Consider the following 24,869-nt stretch of genomic DNA (forward strand, 5'->3'; position numbering starts at 1 on the left):
CACACCAAACACATTCTCTAGTTCTTCTTCAGAAAAACAAAACAAGTACACCTCAAACTAAAGAACCGGGGACATGTGCAGCTTACATTGAGGGAGTGGATGACTCCCTGGACCTTGACTCCAGGGATCTTTGTGAACCAGGAAGCGGCCAGGTTCCTGGTGATGAGCAGCTCTAAGTTGATTGGCTTGAGGATCTCGATGTCCGGCTGAGAGGAGCCTTGTTTCAGTGTGGTCCTGAGAACACATTTAATCAAGACTGGCTCAGACTTCTGATTCTGTCTGTGTGGACTTTATCTCGTCTGAATGCATCAGACATCAACAAATGATGATTCTGGTAGTTGTTAAGAAGTATTGAGTCATTTCTTTCATGCTAACATGTCAGCACCGTGACTGACTGGCGACCAGTCCAGGATGTACCCCTCATCTCGCCCAATGACAGCTGGGATCGGCTCCAGTTCCCCGCGACCCCAAATGGGAAAAGCGGTATAAGATAATGTATAGATGGATGGATGATGAATTATGGACTACTCATCAATTATTTCAGTCAATAATACAAATGGAGTGGGAGAACTAACTACCCCTTTGTTTGTTACGTTGGTTGAATGTTATGTTTGTCGTAATTGATGTACATGTTTGTATGTTTGTTGTTTGTGGACCCCATCAAGAGCAGCTGCTGCATTTGTGGCAGCTAATGGTGAACTGAATAAAGAAATAACGACATATAGAAAAGTAGACTTTTTTATTGGTATGACCTTGGTCGTGATAGTTATTATTTTCTGCGTCTGCCTTATATTCTAATCGTATCAATGGATGGCCGCCTGGGAGGGGTCATGTACCGATTGGCCACCAAACCATTCTTTTTAAATGTTAGATAATTGAGATGTTGCTGACCTGGTACCCTTGTTGTTTCACTGTAGGTATCTGTCCATCCCATAAAGTGAATAATTGTCCATTTTTTATTATGCAAAAATGTTTCAGGGATGAGCTTCCAACTAGTGTTCTAGTTTTTCTCTATCCATGTGAGATGTTTAGGTTTGCTACATCTGGTTACAGGGTGGCTGTGGTTCAGTTGATAGAGTTGTTGTCCCTCAACCAAACGGTTGGGGGTTCGATCCCCAGCTCCTGCAGCCACATGTCTGATTTGTCATTGTCAGCAAAAGCAAGAAACTTAACCCCTAATTGCTCCCGCTGCTTCAATAGCGCAAATTAATGTGAATAAATGGGATTAGTTACCTCTGATGGTCACTTTACATATCAGTGTGTGAACGTGTAGGTGTGACCTGCGGTGTAAAAGTGCTTTGAGTAGTCAGAGGACTAGAAATGTGATAAACAAGCTCAAGTCGGCACCTTGTGAAAAGGTGTTGGTATCCTAGATGTGGGTGTAACAGTAAGAGCAGTCTGTGTGTTAAAATGCCTCTGCAGTTAAGAAGTTCATATTCTGGTCGACGACCTTCAATAAACTAGAAGGTGAATTAACCCTCCATCCAATAAGAGCTCAGTTTGTCTGCTTGTTTTGATTTCCTCCAATCAGGGCTCAGGAAGGATTTCTGACATCTGACACATAATGTCCCTGCTCACTCTGAATAATTGTTGATGATTTGTCAGAGTGTGTTCAGAGGTGTTGATACCTGGAGAGCTTCAGATGAGTCAGCTTGACGTCCATCTTCTCCACCACCGCTGGGAGAGAAAAGCCGTCAGCCGGCAGCAGGGAGAAGCTGTTCCCCACCGTGATCAGACCCAGATCCACCACCACGGCGTTCTGGGAGGTGGACGACTGGGGGACGATGATGAGCGGCGCCTTCAGCTTGATGTCCATGGAGAGACGGAAACTCTTCTGAGCGAAGCCCCGAACGCTGGACGCCGCCTTCTCTGCCGCCTGAGCCGTGGCCGCGGTCAGAGCCTCTTTGGCTGTTTGGAAGTTGTCGACGAACATCTGGAGGACGAGAGCAAATCAGGAGTGAGACGGGGAAACGACGCGACGCGACGTCACAGGATGAAGAGAAACACAGTTAAGGGAGTCAGAGGGAGTCAAAGGGAGGCCATTGTGAGGCGTTCACTGCCTGGACAAAGCGTTCGGTCATTTCTGCTGCAAAAAGCTTCAAATGAACGATTGAACCTCAGATTTATAAAATCAGAATCACACATTTGACTCAACTTACCAACAACTGGGTGCCGAATCCTGAACGAGTGTAACTCTAAGGGCAGCGCCTCGTGAAGATATTAAACATCAAATATTTTATTTATGACTCATAAGTCTAGGAAGAACATCTAGCGGAGGTTCAAAGGTTCAACGCTGTTTTTGTAACAGAAATGAAGTTCAAAAAGTTAGAGACCTTTTTTCAGGGAGGGGGAGTGAGGTCACACAGGCAGGGGGGGGGGGTGGGGCAGTGAGGGGGTCGATGATGGCAGCTGAGTGAGTTGCATAGCACTGATGGAGAATAACTGTCGTATGTTGTGCATGAAGAGCATGAGTTCCTGGATCGTGTCAAACAGGCCGTGGAAACTAAATCTCCCTCTGGATGAGAAAAATCGACGTGCGCTGGATTTTTTGTCCCCCGAGTCAAACTGAGTGCAAACTGAATCAAAATGCTCTTAGCAACCAACGAGTACACGGGGACATGTCCTACTGCTGATGACCTTGAACCAGATGATATTTTTAAGGTGGGCTGAAGGTGCGGTGGAGTCTCTTAGTGAAAGCTAAAGCAGCAGGTTTTGAATGCAGGTCAGAGGTCGATGCTGGAAGCTGTACCTCATCGGCAGACGCATACTGAAAGCTAAAAGAATCCTGGAGGAAGAAAAACACATCAAACAGAGCAGAAACATGAGACACACCAAGCTGTAGAGAGAAACATGCAACAGGAAACATGTTCACTCCTCACACTGACACATTACAGTCACAAACACACACATTACTCTTTATAATCTTTAATATTCCTCCTGTTTCTACGTCTTTGAATATTTTCTACTCTGTCTTACAACTTGCTGAGTGTCCTGAAATGAGATGTCTATATCTAAATAAGTAAGCTCATCTCATTTGAAGACACTTTGTCAGATATTTGTACTTATTACAAGCAGTCCAGGCCTTATTTTCTGTCCAGGTGAATTTGTGTTTAAATAAGTCTAATAGAATATTTTTGGGTATACATTAGACGAGGGGTTCCAAAACCCCCATCGTCTCCAGAACTTTTATGGAACGACTTTTTAGAATATATTTTTTACAATAATGAGTAACATATCAGATAGAAATTAATTTAAAAAAAATAATAATGATAATTTTGTATTTTTGGAAGGCATTTGCAACCCCCCCCATATTGTCTCGCGATCCTCCAGGGGGTCCCGACCCCCACTTTGGGAACAACTGCATTAGAAGAATACACTGGCTAAACCAGAACTTCCACCAGATACGTGAGCACTGTGTGTCCGCTCCGGTCTGTTACGGCTCTGTACACTGCTCGTCCCACCCACAGGCTGTGTTCTCAGTTTGCAGCACGGCGAGCACAGCCGGACAGCTGGAGTGCAGAGACAATTGAATTCCTGCGGTAATTTTACAGATTTACTCGAGACAGAGCGAGCTGATTCGATGTATGTGGTATGAAACTGTATTAAAACCATTTAAAACACATCAACAACAAACACACATACGGTCGTTTTTCTGAACCGTCAAAACTGAGTGTTTTATTCTGAAAATAAACCGCATGTTTTAATGTTGCATCGGTGTCTGACTTCCTGTCGCGTTTGTTCTTTTCTGTGTTAAATTGATGCGGCAAAAATAGGAGCCGTGTGTATCTGCTGCGGACTGACGGAGCTGAGACACAGCGCAGTGGAGCCCGTGGAAGCACACACACATTGAATAAAATTGAAAACCTATCAGCTCTGCTGCCATGATGGAGACGGAGCTAACACACATCTGGTGGAATTTAGGCTCATAATGTGACTTTTTGCAGGGTGACCTTTCGGGTTCTTCTGGGTCACTGGTCTCCGGGATCTCCGCCTTTGTGTCGGCTTCTCTGAGGACGTGAACGAGCAGCTAGCTTTTTAGAACAGCCAATAGGAGAGCCCTGCTCTGAAATGAGCTGTGATTGGCCGAAAACAGCGGCACTTATAGTCAATCCCTACAGAATCTTGCTCCAAATGAAATCACAATATGGTGGCATCTTTCACGAGGGGTTTCAGCTTTCACTTTCATACAACAGGAGGCGGTGAAGACTCTCGCTCCACACATTGAGAGAGAAATAGAAACTGAGCTTTAACTTAAGAACCACAGTGAAGTTTTTGAATACTTCCGTCGATGTCTGATTTCAGTCGTTTTCAAGAAACATGCAAATTATTCTGAACTCCTGTTTGTTACTGTGGGACAGAAAGTGTTGATGAAACATGAACTTTAACACACTTGTGAGGACTTTGTGAATGCACCGTGTGTTCAATCAGATCATATATAGAATATGTTTGGATACAAAGAAAGCATGTAAAGTATCTGACCAGGAGGGACATGAGGAACTTGTGCAGGTAGACGATCTGGATGCAGCCCAGACGCATGGTGACCTTCCCGTCCACCTTGGACATGTCGCTGTAGCCCTCGCCCTCAGTCGCCCCCGTGTACAAGGAGAGCTTGAAGCTGAACACCTCCTCACCCACGATGGACACCGCCTGCGGGGGGGGGGGGGGGGGGGGGGGGGAGAGAGAGAGACGGAGGAGGAGTGTTAGTATCATCAGGTTATGTCATCCAGTTATTACCTGCTGAACTCAACATCAGACTCGTCAAGGCAGAAAAGAAGCAATAAGACAAAACAGTTCTTGACCTTTCTGTGGACGGTTTGGGGGTTGACGTCTGTGACCACGATGTCTCGGAGTCGAGCGAACACCTCCGTCTCCTTCGCCTGCACCAACACGGACGCATCGATTCCTGCAGGGCGGCGACAGTGAGGCGTCACCACATGATATTTAACCTACTTCCAACACGCTCAAAAAATCTAAAAACAGATAACTAATGAAGAAAGTGTCAACAGCTGCTCGTATCATGTTTTCTCACCTTGGATTCTGATGTCGGCGATGCTGCAGCGGTCATCGCACACCTCCACGCGGAAGCAGCCCAACATGGCAAACAGCTTGAAGCTGAACACGCCGCCATCTTTGACTGATTTAGACACTGCAGAGAGAGCAGAAGCCTCATGTGTCACTTCCTGTCAGGGGGGAGGTGGGGGGCGGGGACACACAGACACACACCTGTGAGCAGTCTGAACTCACCTGTCCTGCCCTGCTCGATCTTCTCCACTTCTTGTTTTTTGCCGTCCTGGTCGCGGGCGGCGCCGGGTTTCGACGGCATGGCGCTGTTCAGGTAGTTGATGGTCGACAGGAGAGCTTTAGTGTGGAGGAGGAAGTGCAGAGAGGAAAACTCCACCTGGAACAGAAAACAGGTAAGAAAAATCTCAGTGAAACATTTTGGTCATTCTTTAAAATAAGCTGTTTTAACTTGCCACACTCACACTGACCCCAGTTGACTCGTACCGTGCCAACGCTCAACTGTCCCCCCTTCCAAGTCCACCCCCCAGCCTAACCCTAACCAGTAACCCAAAACAGAGTTTACATCCCCGATGTAAGACTTCAGTGATCAGTAAACCTGGTCCACCCACCTTCAGCGTTTGCTCCGTGTTGTTGAACAGAGTCTGGAAGCTGGGACCGTTTTGTTCAGCCTGCGGGACGACACACAGAAAAACACGTCAACAGCAAGAACTCCATCATGTCTGTGGGTTACCTCTGCTTTTAGGGTCGGTTAGCAGAAGAGTTGTTGACGTCAAGAATAACAGAAGCTTCATCATCTTTACAGAGTTCTTCATCTCCATCAATAAACATCTTGTCATCTCCACAGCCTCCACCAAACAGACTGACTCATACATCTTATTTTAGACCCTCTAGTTGTTGTTATGGTTATTGAAATTTTTCAGGGATGTAACGTTCACAAGAGTGGAACGGGAATAATCTCCAGAAAAGTGTTCTATTTTTTCTCCTCATTATTTGGCGTCGCTGTACAGAACAGGTGAGCGTGTTTGTGCTCACCTTGATGAACTCCACCTTCAGCAGGTCGGAGCCCTGCTGCTCTGAGGAGCTGATCAGGTGGAGAGGACGGTTCTTGCCGTCTGAAGAGAAAACACAGAAACAACAGGTTTTAACAATAGGTTACAAAGAAAACAGCACCTGAACAGGTAAAGGTCTCAGTCAGTTCAGTTTATCTTTTTATTCTTCTACAGGCTTCAAAAAGTTTGTGAACAAATCTTTTACTTGTAGGGTAAAGTCTTTCTGGATCTTGTTTATTGGTTTTTATTAAAGGAGCAATATGTAACTCTGACCCCTAGTGTTTAAAATGGGTACTGCAGTCCAAATTGAAAACATTGTAGAGAGCTGTCTCCCCCCGCCCCCTCCTCTCTAGAATCGATGAGCACGCAGGTTGCCATGTGGTGGACACTGAAGCTTCAGTGTTTATCCAGCTCTGCATCGGTCTGTAAACCTTTCTGCGGCCTGTTGAGTAACTTTTTCCAGCCAATCCGGGATGAGCAGATCTTTTTTTTTTTTTTTTTCATTAAATCAGGGTGTGAAGTTGTTACCTGGAACGTCGCAGTAGTCCAGAGTGATCCTGCGCAGGTATGAGGTGACGGTCATGTCATACATCCGTTTCTTCCCCTCAGCTCCGAGCTGACAGACGCTGAAGTAGAGGACCGTCTTCTCCTGGTCCACCTGCCGGGTCAGCTCCAACAGCACCTGAACGCAGCACACACTCAACTGTTTAGCATGGACTCTATGTTTTTTTTTTTTTTTTTTGCACTTTTAAAAAGGCTGAGGTCACATGATGACCTCATCTAAGACAGAAACACACAAACCTGTTTGACTTCAAACTTGAATTGGAGGTCGGTGAGCTCCTCCAGAGCCAAGCGCTGCTGATCTTCATCGGTCGACTTCTCACTGGACTCTTCATCTGAATCTGAAACATGGAAGCACAAATACTTAAATCTAGAGCTGTCAGCATTAACGAGGGAAACGCCATTGATCATTTCTTACCCTGTAACTTGACATTAATCCCCTCATTTTAAAAAGTCATTAGCATCTTTACAAAAAACGTTTTTAGTTCTTTATGTTTTTTGTGTCAATAAAGAGCCAATCAGGCGTGAGCAGCACCAACCTGAATCCATGGCATTAAGGAGGGAGGGGTGGAGGCTGAGCGGTTGTGCTCTGGCCCCGACCAATGGCAGCATCTACGACAGGAAACAAAGCCAAATACGGTCACATGGTTACATCAGTCCAGAGCTGCTCACTCCACTGAACACTTCCCATCACTCTCTTAAACTGCTCTGACACGTCTCTGAATGCTCAACTTCTCCAACACTCCTACAAACTATTCAATGACCCCTTGAACTCCTCCATCACCCCCTCTGCTGCTAAATTACTTTATAAGCTCCTCCCTTCATCAACTACATCACATAAGAGAGTTTAAAAAGATGGACGACATGACAGCTCCCCCTGCTGACTGGCTGCAGAACAGGTAATAGAGCCCGCCTCCTCCATGTTAACAGATGATCCGATTCCATAACTGTGAGCGTCTGCTTCAAACCGACACAAAAATCTGACTGAACCCAACTGAGGTTTTATCTGTAAGGTAAATTTGTGTTCTGGTTAGCAGGAGGAGCAAGACATCAATACCAAGACTACACCATCTGATCTCTAATGCACTCTAGAGTCAGTCTCCAAATGAGCTAAATGTCAGCGTCCATCATGGGGTATCTTTTAAGGTGGAGGCACAGTTTCTACCTTTTCACAAGTCAATGCCCTAAATTCCTGAATAACAACTCAAATCTCCTCCCTAAACTCGTTAACTCACTGTCCTTTAATCCTCCCCAGCTCACCTGAACACTGAACTTCTCCATCTGTCCTCCAAACTTCTTCATCAATCCCCTTAAGTCCTTCATCCCTCCCTAAACTTTTAAGTAACCTTTCAAACTCCTGCGTCGCTTCCTCAACTCGTAAATCACTTCCCCAACTTCTCAATTACTTCCTGAACTCCAAACTAACTTCCTGCACGCTTATGTATCTTCATTTACTCCTCCATCCCTCCCAACACCTCCTTCACAACTTCCTAAATTCCTGAATCCCTCCTTAGACTCCTTCTTCTCAAGCCTTACATCCTCCTTCACTGCCCTAAACTTTTTTCCCTGAGCGTGGCTCCACCAGTCTCTATCAGTGTTTGACCGACCTTGGTACATAACCCTCTTCTGTCTCTGAATGGTGTGTTTATTTCAGTGGGTATGGCTGAATTAACACCGGACTGTGCCATGTGTACCTTCTCAGTGGGGGTGGACGGGGGGGAGCTCTTGGTGGGTAGAGGGATACTATCGATCAGCTCCAGCACGTTGTGGATCTTCTGGTCCGAGATCTTGACGTGCAGCAGCGGCAGCTCCCCCGACACCTTCAACCTGAAGCACAATAACATGACTCGATCATTGGCATAGTGTACGGATGAGTCCACAGTTGAGGCTGCTCAGTGATTGGACATGTTACCTGGGCATCCTGGCGTCCTTCTCCACCATACACTTGGCCAGCTGGACGGTTAAATCCATCGGTTTGAGAATGTGTTGGACTGAAGAGTCCTGCAGCCGAGCCGACTTCCACGCCTCGCCTGTGAGTCAAGTAGAGCTGATTTACTAAAACACAAACTTCCCCGCTGAAGAATCGTCATATCTAAGTGTGTTTGATAGCTGTGTACCTGACTTGCTGTAGAGCACCTGGACTCTTCTGAGCTCCACGTTGTATCTCTCATAGGCTCGATCCATGATTTCCTCCAGGGAGGAGAAGGACGATGAAGACGAATTCACACCGCTCTGCTCCACGCTGTTGAACTGCCATGTAAAATGTAATGTCAAATATCCGGCGCTGTACTCGCATCACCTTGAAATAAAACTTCAGAACTGACCTTTAAACTACCGAAGTCTACAATGATGAGGTCCGACGTGCTGCTGTACAGGCCCGACTTGGGTACCAGCAGGTAGGACGGCTTCAGGTCGATCCTCAGATCCAAGACCTTCCTGGTTTCTATCATGTGAGACAAACCTGCAGGGAGCATAACCAATCAGCAAAACTTCACACTGTGAAGTGACAGATCTAAAGCCGTGTTGATGTTACTGACCTGTGGCGGTTTTCGCTTTGAACTCCTCCAGTTTGGAGAGCGTGGCTGAGGTCAGGACCTCCAGATCGACACCTTTCCCCGTTTTGAAGAACTCGGCCAAACTGTTCACCGTCAGCTGGAGGAGGGAAAGCAGAAAACACGTTTCACATGAAGGAAAAGGAGGACAGAAGGACAGATGAAAGAGAAGAAAACCAGAGACCAGAGAGGATCAAATCTTTGTTTGACTCCATTTTTGGACCAGACTTCTGGTGGAAGAATCCGATTTGTGCGTTCATTATTCCCAATCAGAGGTCCAAATTTAGTGTTTTTAGAGCATTTCTGCTTAAGGGAGTGTGAAGCAGACAATGTCCTTTTTTAACATCTTGTCCATCAGTCAAGCCTTAGAGGTGTTCAATCTCAGAGACCTTAGAAAAACTCCCAAGGTCTCAATTAAATGTCCTCAAATAAAAAAGGAATGAATGAATTATACATTTTATTTTCAGAGTGGAGAAAAATGCTTTTACTCTCCAGCTTCAAAAGTTAAAGGACACTGAAAACTTGGAAAAATGTGATTACTGGGATGATAAAGACTCTTTTTCTATTTTGCTCACCGCATCGTAGATGATCTCGACAGGCTGAGAGTGGACGCGGAGCAGCTGGTCAGCCGTGCTCTCCTCTGGGTTCGTCTCAAACAAGACGCTGAGCAGAGACGAGGACGAGTCTCCCACTGTGGCAATGAGCGACGGTACCACCCCCTGCTGCTGTAAACCTGTAACGTACCAGTGCTGCAGCCCCGCCTCCACCCTGCAGGGGGACACAGAGAGCTTCCATTTGTAAACACACACTGAGAAAAGCCCTGGGGGGGAGCTCCAACAAACTGATGATGGAGGAGGGGGGGGGGGCTCACCTGAAGGCCTGAGCTCCAGGTCTCTGAGATATTTTGGTGGTGAGGTCAATCATCTGGACTTTGAGGATTTCTGGGATGTCCGGGAGCTCTCTGACCGTCACCGAGGTCCTGAACAGCTGGAAGGTGACGACCACCGCCACATACTGCATGCAAAAAGCAAAAGGATTTATTGCAACACAAAATCTTTGACAGAATAAACAGAAGCCTGAAGATATATGTACTGTTAGGAGAGCAGTAGAGATATACAGGTTAAAATTGTGATAAAGATGGCAAGAGGGAAAAAGTTATGGGGCCTTTCACAAACTTTCACTCCAAGCTGCTCGGTCCCTCCGCATATAACACTCATTGTGTCATAAACACAACAATGACTCTACCAACTGAGCCACATCCACTGCCCCAATCCTCCCTTTTAGACTGCACTCAATGTGGCAGAGTAGTTTTAGATGAAAATACATATGACTTTCCGTCACATTTAAGTCCAGTTTACCCTTCGTAGTTTTAGACAACGACAACTCAAAGTCCAGCTTTAGTAAACAAAGTTATGACATTTAGTCATTACTGTTAGTCAAAACATTTTGCGCAAAGAGTTTTAATATGTGGCAGTTAATATCTGTGCATGTGGAACAATACATTTGCTCGTGAAAAGTAAATGTAAGGTTTCGAGAAAGGCCTGTGGACAATGGGCTATGAAGGGGTAAATTGTCTGGAGAGCAGGAAGGAGATCTGTGTCTGGTATCAGTCCGTGAGATTCTAACATGTCTTGTCCTGATGGTGTCAAAGGAGGACAAAGCACAGATTTTCAGCCTGTGGAGAACATGAATACAACACGAAAGGTGAGCTCACCTCTTTGGGTAACAATGCCAGGTTGTGAGAGCTGCCGCTGTAGCCGATGGCAGTGTAGAGTTTGTTCTTCTCCTCTGATGTCATGATCTCGTCCAACCCCGAAGCTGAAATAAAATACCAGTACAAATATCCTCAATAAAGAGACTCAACAAATCAACTTTAATCCAATCATTCAAGATCAGTAAGTATTCCAATAATAATTTTTGTTGTACATCAACAATGACAATAAAGGCTTCCTGTTCTATTCTATTTAATTATATCAAAAAAGGAAGAATAACCCCCCCTTTAATTCCACTTATAGTAACTTAGGTCACAGTAACAGCTGCACTTTCACCACCAAAATCTTATAAATGTATTATTGAGCAACCTGGAGTACCCTAAGGCTCAATCCTCGGGCCTCTTTTTTTTTTAACATCTACTTTCGCCCACCAGTTTGCAAATACCCAAAATTATTCAGACAATGGGTGTCTGTTCTTTGATGTCACTTACTCTCCGACTCTTTGCTCTCCTCTGGCTCCTGCTTCTTAGCCTTTCGACCGAACCAGCCGCTGAAGAAACCTCCTCCTCCCTGCTTCTGCCCCCCCGCCGCCTTCTTTGCCAACTCCTTCTGCCCGGACCTGATCACCTGGACCAAGAAGAGGTCTGGTTAAAACACTCTCTAACTGGAGTGGACGCAGGTCTGTTGCCGATTGGTCATATTTACCTCCATCTGTGCCTGCTGCCGGGCTAAAGTGATGTTGAAGACATCCAGAACGTTCTCCAGATCCTGATGGAAACAAACACCAGGAAAACTGACTTTAATCAGCCGGTTAAACTGAGACACAAACCATCTGCAAGTCTGTTGATTGTATAGAGAAAAATGTGGATTATTTATAACCTGGAGCCTGCTTTTATTTACAATTATTCAGAATCAGGGCTGTATCTCACATTATTTTCATTTCAAATTCTGATAAATCCTTTGGCTGGAAAATCTGAAAGGAAATCAGTCTCACAAAGTCGACAGTGACACCAGAGGGTGAAATTGGGGTTGTGCACAGGGACCCCGGATCCAGATTCTGACTGAAAACAATGTCTGTCAAAATTCCTTAGAGTGGGGCACCAGTGGACAAGTGGTTAGTTAGCACGCCCCATGTATAGATGCTGTGTTTCTGGAAGCGGGTGACGCAGGTTTGAAACCGACCTGTGGTACCCGCATGTCATACCCCACTCTCTCTCGTCCTAATTTCCAACTCTATCCACTATCCTGTCTCTCCAAGAGGCAAAAAAAGCCCAAAAATGAACCTTGAGCCCAGCCCTGGGCGACGCTGATTTGGAGGCTGGTCTGTGCGTTTTGTGTACAAGAAACACTCAAGTTGATTTCTTAGTGGAGAAAAGTTGGCAGACGAGTCATCATCAGAAGATGTTGCCAGCTACTGGGATAGATTCTAGCTGTCATAAGTAAGTCATGCTTTTGAGAAATGATCCAGAGTTTTGTTTCTATGTGTTCATGTTTTACGGTCTTGTTTTGATTAAGACAAGGAACAATTTAAGTTATGCTTCCTCCGAGTTCTGCCTTGCCCACACCGACCACAGGAGTGCATTTCACCCAGCGAAATTCAAGCCCATTTCAACCACTAGGGGGACACCTTAAGCTATCTAGTTTTATTACAAATCATGAGCTACTGGAGTGATCTAGGCTTCCTCTGACTGCTGAAGAAATCCATCTATTTAGACAGACTCTGGCTTTTACTGATCAGTGTTGTGTTCTACATCTCGATGCACGTGTTTGCACCTGAATCTGTTGCTCGATGTCTGGGTTCGGCTTGTTTGATGACTGACTCAGCAGTTTGTTCTTGTAGGCGGTTTTGTAGGCCTTCAGGTTCTTTCTGTGCTCCATGATGTTGGACCAGCACCACATGCGACTGAAGCGTCGGATGTGGACCTCCAGGATGCTGTTGAAGCCGTACCTCCACCTGGCAGTCAAAGAAAGAAACAACACAGACTTCATGTGACTGTCTCACTTTGTTAGTCAAGCTCTAGCTGTCCTCTCAGGACAAATAGAGGAGGAAATAGAGGAAAATATCATTCTGACAAGATGTAATTTTAAAACTCCAATATGATATTTACTGAATTAAAAGATAAAGTGAGCTTACTATATCATCAGACATTAAGGAAAGGATGCTATGTATTCCGAGAAAAGACAGAGACCTTCAAAAAGTGGTCAAGACTGATTTTCAGTCCTACAACACAACCTCCTGTACAGGGGTAACTCGGGATCTGATTTAAGTGAAACTGACCAGAGTCTGGTATTGTTGTGGACTGAAACATCAGGTCTGAACTTCCTGTAGGGGGCGTTCTTGAACATGCAGTCGACGGACTCCAGCACCTCCACCATGGACAGGTACTGCAGAGGACCACAACAACACAGGATACCAAAACACATGAATAAAGTAATCAGGATAAAACGTCAGCAGAATTATATTGTACAATCAGAAGGTGGGACTTCCAGGCGAGTTCAACACACCCTGGTGTAAGGATATCTACACATATGCATACCTGTGGTTTGGTCATCTCTATGGCGATGTTCTGAACCTCAAGGTGCAGGTTAGCCTTTGGAGTTTTCAGCTCCAGCTCAGCGTTCGGGTTGATGCACATTTTAGCCGAAGCAAAGATCGGCTTGAACACTAGAAACAAACACAACAGCCAATCAGTGAAGAGGATGTGTATATGATAAAACAGGAACAGGGATAGGGGACAATCATGCTTAAAGCACGGTACAGGACAACTTTGCCTAGTGTGAGTGCGCCCTAAGTACTTTATAATATAAACTATAAAAACTTACTGTACTGATAATGGGGAAGCTCCTGATCCTTACTGCTGATCCCGAGCTTCAACTGATCCTGCAGGACGAGATAGGAAGAGTAAAACTCTGAGACTTTAGACGACAGTGAAGCAGTCTGAGTGTCACACATTCATTCATACTAATGTCTAATGTGTGCTGGGTTGTTTGTCGTGTGGTTGTAAAGGACGACTTTATCTTTGTTTAAAAAGACACAGAGCGTTGGTCTTACCACGATGTCTTCAAACGATCCTTTGTAGAAGATGGGACTGTCTACGTTCCAGTAAGCACAGAGACTCTCCAGACGCCCCAGCTGACATGATAAAAACACAGATAATCAAGTCAAAACCCTGAACAGTGAAGTCATCAAGCCCTGTTGTGTTGACTGGCTGTTATATGAACCATCAGTTATTTGTGAAGGAACAGAAACAGGAGCAATAACACCGAGAACTTTCAGAGAACTCAGGTTACACTTGAAACCAGACATCTAACTTCTGGTTAACTGGTCACGTTTATGGAGCTTTCTAGTCATGACATTTATTTCCCGTTGGTTTCAAAAACATCGCTCACTGATTTTAACTGTACCGCTCACATCAAGGTTTCTCCAATCCCCGTATCAGCGATTCTATCTGCATGTCAATGACGTCAAAGTCATGCTGAAAAGCCAAATAAACCCATATTATAGGGTTTAAGAGCAAGTACGATCTCTCACCTTATAGATGATCTTTGCTGCTTCATTCAGGATACAAGCCTTCCAGTTTTCATCCGTGGTCTGAAAGAAACAAAAACATAAAAATTAGTCGATGTCAAACGCCAGGAGCGTGGTTATTTGTGTTTCTTTGTGTGAGTGTGTGTGTGTGTTACCAGCAGGCTGAGCTCGGCAAGCGTTACTCCCACAGACAGAGGGTGCTGTGGGTCCGACACCTGAAACAAGCAGAAAGTCTCATTACAGGGATATTTTCAGGTAACATTAACTCCTGGACAATTGTAATTTCTTGTATGTTGATACAGGTGCAATGACATCATACTGAAATGGTGTTTTCACACGATACAATCTCCGTCACTTTAATGACCTGTAGTATCAAAAAGTACCAAAGCTTTCAAAGACGACAGTTTTCAGAAATATTAAATCAAAAGCTGCCTCGAGCAAAAGAGAGAGAGCAGGAGTGATCCATTCAAATTCACAGCTTGGTTCAACGGGATTCTGAGAGATAACATTGTGTCCAAATTTCACAACCACGTTGGCACTGTTTGACTCGTTGTCAATGTCAATTTGTGCAATTTAGACAGTGCTGGAGTATTGAAACAGATATCGATATTGTTACATTTTTACTTGTATCATATCAAAGGTTAAAGGAGCAATATGTAACTCTGACACCTAGTGTTTAAAATGAATACTGCAGTCAAATTTTAAAAACATTGTAGAGAGCTGTCTCCCCCCCTCCTGTCTAGAGTCGATGCTCACACAGGTCACCATGTGGTGGACACTGAAGCTTCAGTGTTTATCCAGCTCTGCATCGGTCTGTAAACCTTTCTGCGTTCTAACCTCTCTCCATTTTTCAAAACCATCTCCAATATTGATCCTAGTTTGAGCACGTTTCTGCTCGTGGAGCTTATTAGAAACATGCAGAGGCTTTTTAGGTCGGGTACAATCACTTCTATCTGAACCAGTTCTCTTGTCCACTTCCACCTGTTGGTTTGACCTGATAACTGGTCTCACATCTGGCAAACCGAGGGCGTCCAAAACGGCCGTGTGGGGGTGCCTTAAAACCGCCTACCTTCTCTGGTCCAAACAAATCCAGAGCATTCAGGACCAGAGTCTAAAGTTAGAAGGAGGACATACTGACTGCTGCATTGTTGTTAGAGAAGCCAGCACTTCAACATAGCATGTTTCCTTAATGTCTGATCATATAGTAAGTTCATTTTATCATTTCAGTCACTAGATATCTTACAGATTGCTCCTTTAACATTCTGGTATCGAGAGCTTCACACAAACAAAGAACCTGAACCTGACACCATTACTCACATCGTCCTCGTAGCGCAGGTGGATGTTGCTGATCTTGACCTGCAGGTTTTTGATCACCTGCGCTGCCAGTTTCTCAAAAAATGAGTCCTTCTTGTCCTCTTGAGGTTTCTCTGAAATCAAGAGTAAACTATGAAGACAGAGCAGAGAAGAGATCCAAGAACCAGGACAGTCAGACCTGACATGCCGATCCACAGCCAAAAGATCAGGCCAGGGTCAAAACCAACGGCATCCAAGAATCACATTTAAATATATACAAATATATATATATATTCTCTCACAACCAAATAAGCAGAGTAAATTTGTAGTGTAGGAAAATTCAGAAGTCGACATAACATTAAAGGCTAAATAAAAGTCTTGATTTGATGCAAATACACTGTGAAACAGGAGCAACAGATTGAGATGATACAACAAAATATGGGACAGTAGGTTGAATGTTTGACATTATTTGATATCAGGTGTCAAAAGTATTTGTAATTTCCATGTTGCATGTTTTTTTACATCTTTTATTTATTGCAGGAAAATGTTCCTAAACTAAAATCATTCTCTTAAACAGTTTATGTGAAGACTGCTGGGAAGTTTACTTAATCTTTTGTTCACAGCAGACGACAATTCAACTTCATAATCTTATATCTGCATGTCAACATCAGATTTTTTCTCTCCCTAATGTCGATATCGGTATCAGCCCTAAAAATCCCATATCAGTAGGGCCCTGATAAAAACCGTAATAATAAATAAATACAAATAAATAAACTATGTTTTGAGGTAGTGGTGATGAACTCTTGTGACCAAACTTTAAACAATAAACACTTTGAAACATTTATCACACGAGACAAAACCTGTGGACAAAACGAGTGAAACACGGTGTGCAGTGCCGGTAATCACTTAATCCTGATTGTCATGTTTTCATGATCTTGGGAAGAAACAATTTAAATGAAAACTTGATTATGTGCCCAGCCCTATTTTAGTCTATTTATGGATCTAGTCCATGCACTTGCTGACGGATCCTGCAGGATTTCAAACTGAAACTAAACTCGTTAACGTCTGGACTGTGTGAACGACAAGGGGATGAACATCTGCATCGAGTTCGATCATTATGGTCTGATTTGATTCTGACTGAAAACATGACATCATCACTTTTAAGATGTCCTCATCACAAACTGGACTCCAGCAGGTGAAACTCAGTGAAATACAATACAAACGTACCTGCTTTGTTGTCGTGTCGCTTCAGCTTCTTCAAGCCTTTTTTTGCTTTTTTATGTTTTTTAAATCCTTTGCGGACTTTGGCAGCGTTAAAGAGAGAGACAGCTGTTAGTGACAGAAAAGCCCGAAAACACACAGAGGAAGAAGCAAGAAGCAGAAAGATTGTTCATCTCCTGGAGGTTAAATAAGCGTGATCGGTGTCACAGAGCGGCAGATTCAAACACATCAGGCGGACTGAGTTTAGGAGTCCTAAAGGAGGCAGGTGAAGAGCCAATCACAGCGCTGAGACAAACTGTTGATGCTCAATGTGCTGCTCAACAAATCAGTGGTTTAATGATCAACACTGACATGTTTTGAGTTGTCTAACTGTCTAATGTTGAATCAAATGAGATGTAGGAAGCAGTTTTTTTATACCAACCTTTTTATGTGTGAACACAAGAAAGGAAGTGTTGTCTAAGTCTAAACCTGTAAAGTAGTTTAGAAGAAGTTGCCCATGCTGGCACTATCTGTAGGTTGTTTAATGTGGGTGACTCTGAGCATTTCTTAACTGACTTCATCGAGTACCCTCCGTCCTGTGTGATGTAGGAACAGCCAGCCAATGAAACGTGAGGTAGAATCTTGAGCAACAAATCCTTTAAGGGGTCATAATCTACGAGCTGTAGGGATGGACGATACGATACAAGACGATACGATGACACGATGAGATGTGATGCAATACGATGATATATGATTGGAAGGGATAGGATACGATACAAGAAGATACTATAGTCGACGCTGATCATAATAATATCACAAAAGAATGATTCTGTCAAAACTTGTAAGGACAATCACATAATGTTATATTGGAAAGGAAATCTGTTTCCAATATTTTTTCCCACCCCTAACCCACAGTCCTGTGTCGCATGATGTATGCATTGGCCAACAGTCAGGTGTGATGCTGACGTGTGTGTGTGTGTTAACAGTGTGGATTAGTTACCGTTCTGAGGCTCCTTGTAAACAACACTCTCCAGGCTGAACAGCAGGTCTCCAGTTTGAGACGCTGACAGCAAACGCAGCATGAATAGTACAGAGGGACATGTTAATACATCCAATTCCTCCAGCATCTGTCCATCGTTCGTCCATCAGTCTGTCCATCGTTCATCCAACAGTCTGTCCATCGTTCATCCAACAGTCTGTCCATCGTTCATCCAACAGTCTGTCCATCGTTCATCCATCAGTCTGTCCATCGTTCATCCATCAGTCTGTCCATCGTTCATCCAACAGTCTGTCCATCGTTCGTCCATCAGTTTGTCCATCGTTCATCCCGCAGTCTGTCCATCGTTCATCCATCAGTCTGTCCATCGTTCATCCATCAGTCTGTCCATCGTTCATCCATCAGTCTGTCCATCGTTCATCCCGCAGTCTGTCCATCGTTCATCCATCAGTCTGTCCATCGTTCATCCATCAGTCTGTCCATCGTTCACCCATCAGTCTGTTCATCGTTCATCCATCAGTCTGTCCATCATTCATCCATCAGTCTGTCCATCGTTCATCCATCAGTCTGTCCATCATTCACCCATCAGTCTGTCCATCGTTCATCCATCAGTCTGTCGTTCATCCAACAGTCTGTCCATCGTTCATCCATCAGTCTGTCCATCGTTCACCCATCAGTCTGTTCATCGTTCATCCAACAGTCTGTCCATCGTTCATCCATCAGTCTGTCCATCGTTCATCCATCAGTCTGTCCATCGTTCGTCCATCAGTCTGTCCATCGTTCATCCATCAGTCTGTCCATCGTTCATCCAACAGTCTGTCCATCGTTCATCCATCAGTCTGTCCATCGTTCATCCATCAGTCTGTCCATCGTTCATCCAACAGTCTGTCCATCGTTCATCCATCAGTCTGTCCATCGTTCATCCAGCAGTCTGTCCATCGTTCATCCATCAGTCTGTCCATCATTCATCCATCAGTCTGTCCGTCTTTCATCCAACAGTCTGTCCATCGTTCATCCATCAGGCATGACTCAGAGAGACATTACTAGAGGTTATATACTTGATTTCTGATATATTTTGGTGTAAAATGTTGCACATTCTTCCTTTAAGTCATCACTGGTTAGATTAAAAGAATTAAAAACATATTGCTGGTTAGACTAAACTACAACACTGATCTATATCTTAACTTCAGTGAAGTTCAGTATCTGCAGTGATGTACCTCAGCTCTCTGCGAGTTAGTGTGACTGTAGGAAAAGGAAGTTAAAATCACCAGAAAGCTTCACATCAGCTGTTTAAAAACAGCCACTGAGAGCAGAAAGGAAACAGAGAGCAGCAGCACAGCACACGCCAGGTGAGTCCTCAGGTGTTAAAAGGTCGGTCAGTGCTCAGAGGCCAGCCTGTCTCACCTCTGCGTGCAGCCATCTGTAGCGCCTCCTCGATGCGTTGCAGGTCTCTCTGCTTCGTTTCCAGCTGGTAACGCTCCTCCTTCGCAGCATCATACTTCATGGCTATGAAATAATTCAAAATCAGAGTCAAACAGATGAAAAGATTACATTTTTACTGACCTGTTTTACTAACTAAAGTTATACACAATATTTCCCACTAAAACTCAGTCAAGACCAGTCAAGACCACCACTGATAGCCTATTTTTCCTCATCATTAATGCGATTAGAAGGAAAACACCTCTTTCGGCCGCAACCTTCCCGGTGTTACGCTCTAAGTGAGTGACATGCCAACTGCACATAAAATGATGATTTCTCAGTGACATTTATGGTCTTGGTCTCAACCCGGTTTCGACTTGGTCTCAATCCCTAAACATTTTGGTCTTGCCCTGCCTTGGTCTTGGTCTTGTCTTGGTCTTGATCCCTAAATGTCTTGGTCTTGTCTTGGACTCGGACCACTCTGGTCTCTGGTATGTCTTGGTCTCAGTTAGTCTGGTCTTGATTCAACACTCCTGGTACTTTTTCACATACCGTGATACTATCCTAAAACTAAGTGCTCAAATACTTTGTACCCTGTTACCTATTGAGTGCCTTTGTACCTTAAACCCTGATACAAAGTACTCTGCATTGAGTACCCATGTACCCAATGCCTCGCTACTAATGGTGCGTTCCATTTACCTAGGAACTTGTAACTCTCTGAGCTGGGAATGACATCACACCCGAGTTAACCGCGTTCCAGTTGCAAGTCGGATAAGCAACATGGACGCCTAACAACAGGGCGATAACAACATACTACTTGATCGTTTGCAAGCGAAAATGACATTACAACATGTCTACAGAGAGAACTTGCATGATACTTCCGGTGTAATAGATTTAACTTCACATAAAGAGGACTATGCTGCTAATGAATACTTTAAAGATTAAACTGCACTGTTGATGCACAAAGCAGCCATGTTGGATTTTAACACAGTTTACTGAAGTTGCTTTGAGTTTCCGAGTCGGAATTTAGACTTCAGGGGGGCCTTCATGATGACGTCAGACCGCCAACTCGGAATTTCTGACTTCCAAGGTCAAATGGAACGCACCATTAGTACCCTGATATTTTGCACTATGATACATAGTACAAATCTAGGACTATGTCTTACGGCTCTGTTGTTTGTACGCCACCACCCATCTAAAGTTTGACATGTTAGCTCACAGTGTTTTTTCACAGAATTCAAATTTTGAGTCCAAAGATTACCAGACACCAAAAAATCCCCTCAAGGTCTCCAAAAAAAGTCACAGGATCAGACTGTAGTAACTGGTGACGTTCAGATTTAGGAAGGAAATCCCAGATTAGAAAGCAGCTAAATCTACATGAAACCATCACAGCTCTGACATAAAAACTTGGTTAAAAGAATCAGAGGTAGACACAGACACAGGGCTGCATGATGTGGTCTAAGAGGGTTCCTCTCCAACAGTGAAAAATGTCAAAAGTCGGACCAAAACCTAGTTGTGCTGTTAGCATGTGTTGTTAACGCCTTATAGACGTAGCTCCCATCCCTTCTGAGTAAAGGCTCTCCCTCTTCAGGTGTATGATAAAGAAAGCTTTTACTGGGAAGGAGAGAAGTACTTTAACATTGGATCATAAAAGATTTTTTTATTATTAATTTGGTATCATGCAGCCCTAACAGAAATAAGGAACAAAAACCAGATCGGACCTGGACCTGAACCTCCACCCATGAACCTCAACGTCTTCAACGTCTTACCGTTAAATGGACACATATCCAGCTTAGATCCAACTGGAACACATATACAGCAACTGAGAACTCCTCTTTCAGAATGTATGACTTTATCACTCAACAAGCTCCGCCTCCAGACCAAACCAGCCAATCAGAAAATGTGTTAATTTGAAGGTTTATAAAACTAGGGACAATTCAGGGAATGTGTTAACGAACTATTATAAGAGGTAATATGCAGATTTTAATTTGATGTTTGGCATGTTATAACACTCATAAGGACTTTTAAAAGCAGTGGAGATTCTAGAGTCTGTGGGGCCCTCGGCAAAAATCAGTTCGGGGGCAGTCCAACCATCGTTCATGACCATCATGTCTGCCAGTGTCCTGACACTTCTTCCCTGTTCTTTGTTGACTTTTATTGACAAACTTTGGTTTTCACAGCAACGCTTAGCAGGGAGTGATGTGCTGTTAGATGGTGCCCCTTTAGGGAGGTTTTCCTACTGTCGTTTCAAATTTGCACATTTCTTTGGTTTGAGTTTGTGAGCCCTCATCGCTCATACTGGTCTGGGGCCTAACTCTGACACATTCTGTTTAACTGAGACACGATGGAGGTAGAGAGACCATCACTTACTGGCTCCAGGAACAACCAGCAGGTACAGCCCTTCCAACGTGGCGACCACAGCGTCATTGTAGAGATTCTTCCAGGGAATCTTCAACGTCAGCTTACCTGAAAACCCAAAGACAGACAGATATGTGCACGGATGCTGTGTGTGGTTTGTTTATCAGGTGAGATGGTAAGTTGGGTTGAAGATACAGACATTGTTTTTGTATAATCAGAGAATTAAACTTTGGGTCATTTATCTATTTGTTGTTATTTCTTCAAGGGAGATATTTGGCTAAGATTGAAGCATTGATATCATCGTTTAGATATTCGAGTGTCTTGGAAGGCGTACCTTTTAAAAGATGGAAACATAAAGATCTACGAGGATGCCATCCCTCTTTGTTTGCCTCAAATACAGTAATAGTCAGCAACCGTTACACTCACACAGGAAGTGGATTTTTTCTTTTTTGATTGTGCCTTCCCATGTGCCTGAGATGACTTTAAGCTTGTTTGATTTTTTTAAGTCCCCACTGCACAAGTTTTAGAGATTTCAAGCAGTAAAGACAGAAAGTTTCCTGGTGTTCTTCGTTTGTCTATTTTGTGTGTTTTCTTCTTTTTTACTCAGATTTTATCATCACTGTCTTTCCTTTTGTTTAATGGTTATTATTAACATCTTAACAGTTATCTTTGAAATGTAATTGATATTTCTCACATTAAGTGTTTGTGGACTGATCTTTAAGAAGGGCTACTAAACTTCTTTTTTTTTTTTAATCACAATTAATCTAAATTTTATATGCATGTTTGAAATTCCCCCATTTTGCATTTCAAACACGTTTTGATCCGTTTTTAATCTGGATTTTTACTTTCTTGAAATAAGGTAGCTTTTACTTCCTGTCTGGGTAGTGACCTGCTTTTATTTTGAAAGAATTAAGGGTTTTCAGAGAGATTTTTTTAAATGAAATGAGACATTTAAAGATGCAGCAGTATCCATTATTTCCATCACTCTGGCTGCGGGAAAACGCTAAGGGGGCTTTACTACGGCATGCCAAAATTATTGATGCATTCATTTTGGACCTTAATCACGTCACGATTAAACGCTTACAGCCCGAGTTTGAAGTCATCTATTGTTTATCTATTGTTGCTAAATTCATGATTATTTTTCACCCTCTGTCATTCCTGTCTTGGGTTTTATCTCATCGTTAACTAGCATGTGTATGATTTATGTTTTATTTCTGTTATTGCTGTTTTATCCATTGTTTTATTTATCCATTTAAAATGGATTTTGTTGTTGTGATTTCAGGAAGAACTCACCAATCTGTCCGGCCTTCACTTTGAACGGAACATTAAACTCGCTCTGAAACACACAAACGCTCGTTATAAAAACTGACACAATGAGTTTATTAAAGCATGTTTCAGTCCCCGTCATGCACATTCAGCTTTCAGACACACAGCACATGTATCAGAATCACAGCCTGAGACTTACCAAAGCGTTCTCCTTCACCTTCAGGTTCTCAAGCACGACATTTCCTGCAGAGACACAGAAGAGAAAGACATCATCAGGGGGCGTGGCCAGACTTTTTGGACTGGGGTGGCCCAACTGGGGCTTGAAGTTTGTGCACACATGAAGGAAGAGCGTTTATTTAACCCCTTCTGTCTGCATGAATCCAAACAACTTTTAAGTAACACAAGATACCAGCAGCATCTAAGCTTCATTCTTCAGGGACTCTAAACAAACAAACATCTGCACACTGAAAACTATGAGCTGCCTGTTGCATCAGTTCCTGCAGGGGGCCCTGGAGTCTCAATCAGCAGCCGCCAGCACCACCAGTGTGTGCCTTATCAGACCTATTTAGTTTTTTGTACCAGGCTGTGAACATGTTAATTTATGCTGTAAAAGCTGTTTTTTTTGCCTGTTGTGTGTATGTGACTTCCGGTGTTCCTGGTGCAAGTGGACACTCGATGAACTGCAGGATTTTGCACTTCTGCATCGGCTTCATTCTTCAAGACCGGAGGTTTCCGCTTGGTTGCAACACAGCCTGAAATGTCCTTCCTCTGGCAAGGCAAACAGCAAATAATGCTCGAGGGTTTTTTCACATAACTCTATATCTGTATTTATGTTTCTATACCTTGTATGCTATAATTAGACCAGGCCAAGTGTGCCCAAACACACTTCATTCTCTGACAAGTGGAGAATGCTGCCGATCCAGCTCGACACTCAGAGAAATCTCCTGTTGCTTGAGGCCCTCCAGGTGAGGGGAAAGCAGATGAGCTTGTTGTTTTTGTGCTGTTTGCTTTGTGTGCGACCCCGAAGGATGATGATGATGTCATTCCCCCTGCAGCGTGGGTTGTTCTTCTCTCAGGAGACAGCACAGTAAGCTGCATCACTTACCAGCAGGCACAGGGTTACTGGATCCTCGGGGACATGACCTCGGCAGTGCTCGAATAGAGAGCAAAGGATCGCATTGATGTAAAGACCTCTTCTCACTTGATATCTGATGTCATGTTAGTTTAGCAGGAGTAGCATGTGTGAATTTCCTCAAAGTTCTCGGTGACTTCTACAGTTAATATTTGCATCACAGTTTAAACAAACAATGAGCGAGTACGTTTAACAGCTCATAAAGTCATCAGCACAGAGTGGACGAGTCAGATCCATTACAGTGATGCATGCGTCTTCTCAATGCCTCAAAGTCTTTACTTTATACCATCAGAATGCGTCTTGAAATGAAGACAAGGAGTTTCAGATACGCTGCTGCTGCAGCCTGGAATCTCCTGCAGGAGGATCTGCGTCTGGGGGAGCGGGTCTCTTCTTCAAATCTTTTTAAAAGTAGATTAAAGGCCTTGGGGTCGATGCATTGGGTTGTAGATGCTCTAAATATGACTTATCTGCTCTGTGACTTCAGGATTTGTTGATCTATGTTCTGTGTTTAAATGTGCTGCTGCTGCTTGTCTTGGCCAGGACAGTCCTGTAAATGAGATTATTTAAACTGCATGAGGTTTTCCTGGTTGATCCAACCATCCATCCATTTATTATGTTCTCCTTATCCGAGGCTGGGTCACGGTGGCAGCAGGCTAAGAAAGTTGCCCAAGAGGTCCTTCTCCTGAGCAACAATTTCCAGCTCCTCTTGGGGGATCCCGAAGGCGTTCCCAGACCAGAAGGGATATATAATCCCTCCAGTGAGATCTGGATCTACCCTG

General features: G+C 43.9%; 1 protein-coding gene across 3 annotated transcripts in view; it reads right to left on the bottom strand.

Annotated features, from left to right (window-relative positions):
• vps13c (vacuolar protein sorting 13 homolog C) overlaps positions 1–24,869 on the bottom strand; it is a 62,600-nt gene that overhangs the window by 32,738 nt on the left and 4,993 nt on the right. For 2 of the 3 annotated variants that reach the window (XM_061044407.1, XM_061044573.1), the window contains exons 2-35: positions 23,158–23,201; positions 22,986–23,028; positions 21,705–21,800; positions 21,104–21,136; positions 19,320–19,421; positions 15,743–15,852; positions 14,581–14,640; positions 14,429–14,488; positions 13,949–14,029; positions 13,720–13,777; positions 13,434–13,561; positions 13,175–13,281; positions 12,670–12,850; positions 11,602–11,664; positions 11,388–11,523; positions 10,899–11,002; positions 10,056–10,198; positions 9,760–9,952; positions 9,170–9,284; positions 8,957–9,093; positions 8,750–8,882; positions 8,545–8,662; positions 8,327–8,459; positions 7,172–7,244; positions 6,873–6,973; positions 6,600–6,753; positions 6,055–6,134; positions 5,631–5,690; positions 5,245–5,398; positions 5,030–5,146; positions 4,800–4,903; positions 4,480–4,647; positions 1,629–1,933; positions 87–234 (exon numbers count right to left, since the gene is read on the bottom strand). In XM_061044407.1, coding sequence (XP_060900390.1) covers positions 87–234; positions 1,629–1,933; positions 4,480–4,647; positions 4,800–4,903; positions 5,030–5,146; positions 5,245–5,398; positions 5,631–5,690; positions 6,055–6,134; positions 6,600–6,753; positions 6,873–6,973; positions 7,172–7,244; positions 8,327–8,459; positions 8,545–8,662; positions 8,750–8,882; positions 8,957–9,093; positions 9,170–9,284; positions 9,760–9,952; positions 10,056–10,198; positions 10,899–11,002; positions 11,388–11,523; positions 11,602–11,664; positions 12,670–12,850; positions 13,175–13,281; positions 13,434–13,561; positions 13,720–13,777; positions 13,949–14,029; positions 14,429–14,488; positions 14,581–14,640; positions 15,743–15,852; positions 19,320–19,421; positions 21,104–21,136; positions 21,705–21,800; positions 22,986–23,028; positions 23,158–23,201 — 3,842 coding nt within the window. The remainder of the gene's footprint in view (positions 1–86; positions 235–1,628; positions 1,934–4,479; positions 4,648–4,799; positions 4,904–5,029; positions 5,147–5,244; positions 5,399–5,630; positions 5,691–6,054; positions 6,135–6,599; positions 6,754–6,872; positions 6,974–7,171; positions 7,245–8,326; positions 8,460–8,544; positions 8,663–8,749; positions 8,883–8,956; positions 9,094–9,169; positions 9,285–9,759; positions 9,953–10,055; positions 10,199–10,898; positions 11,003–11,387; positions 11,524–11,601; positions 11,665–12,669; positions 12,851–13,174; positions 13,282–13,433; positions 13,562–13,719; positions 13,778–13,948; positions 14,030–14,428; positions 14,489–14,580; positions 14,641–15,742; positions 15,853–19,319; positions 19,422–21,103; positions 21,137–21,704; positions 21,801–22,985; positions 23,029–23,157; positions 23,202–24,869) is intronic. The other variant, XM_061044488.1, reaches the window with a different exon arrangement.

The sequence above is a fragment of the Labrus mixtus genome, chromosome 1, assembly GCF_963584025.1.
Source record: "Labrus mixtus chromosome 1, fLabMix1.1, whole genome shotgun sequence".
Classification (NCBI taxonomy): domain Eukaryota; kingdom Metazoa; phylum Chordata; class Actinopteri; order Labriformes; family Labridae; genus Labrus; species Labrus mixtus.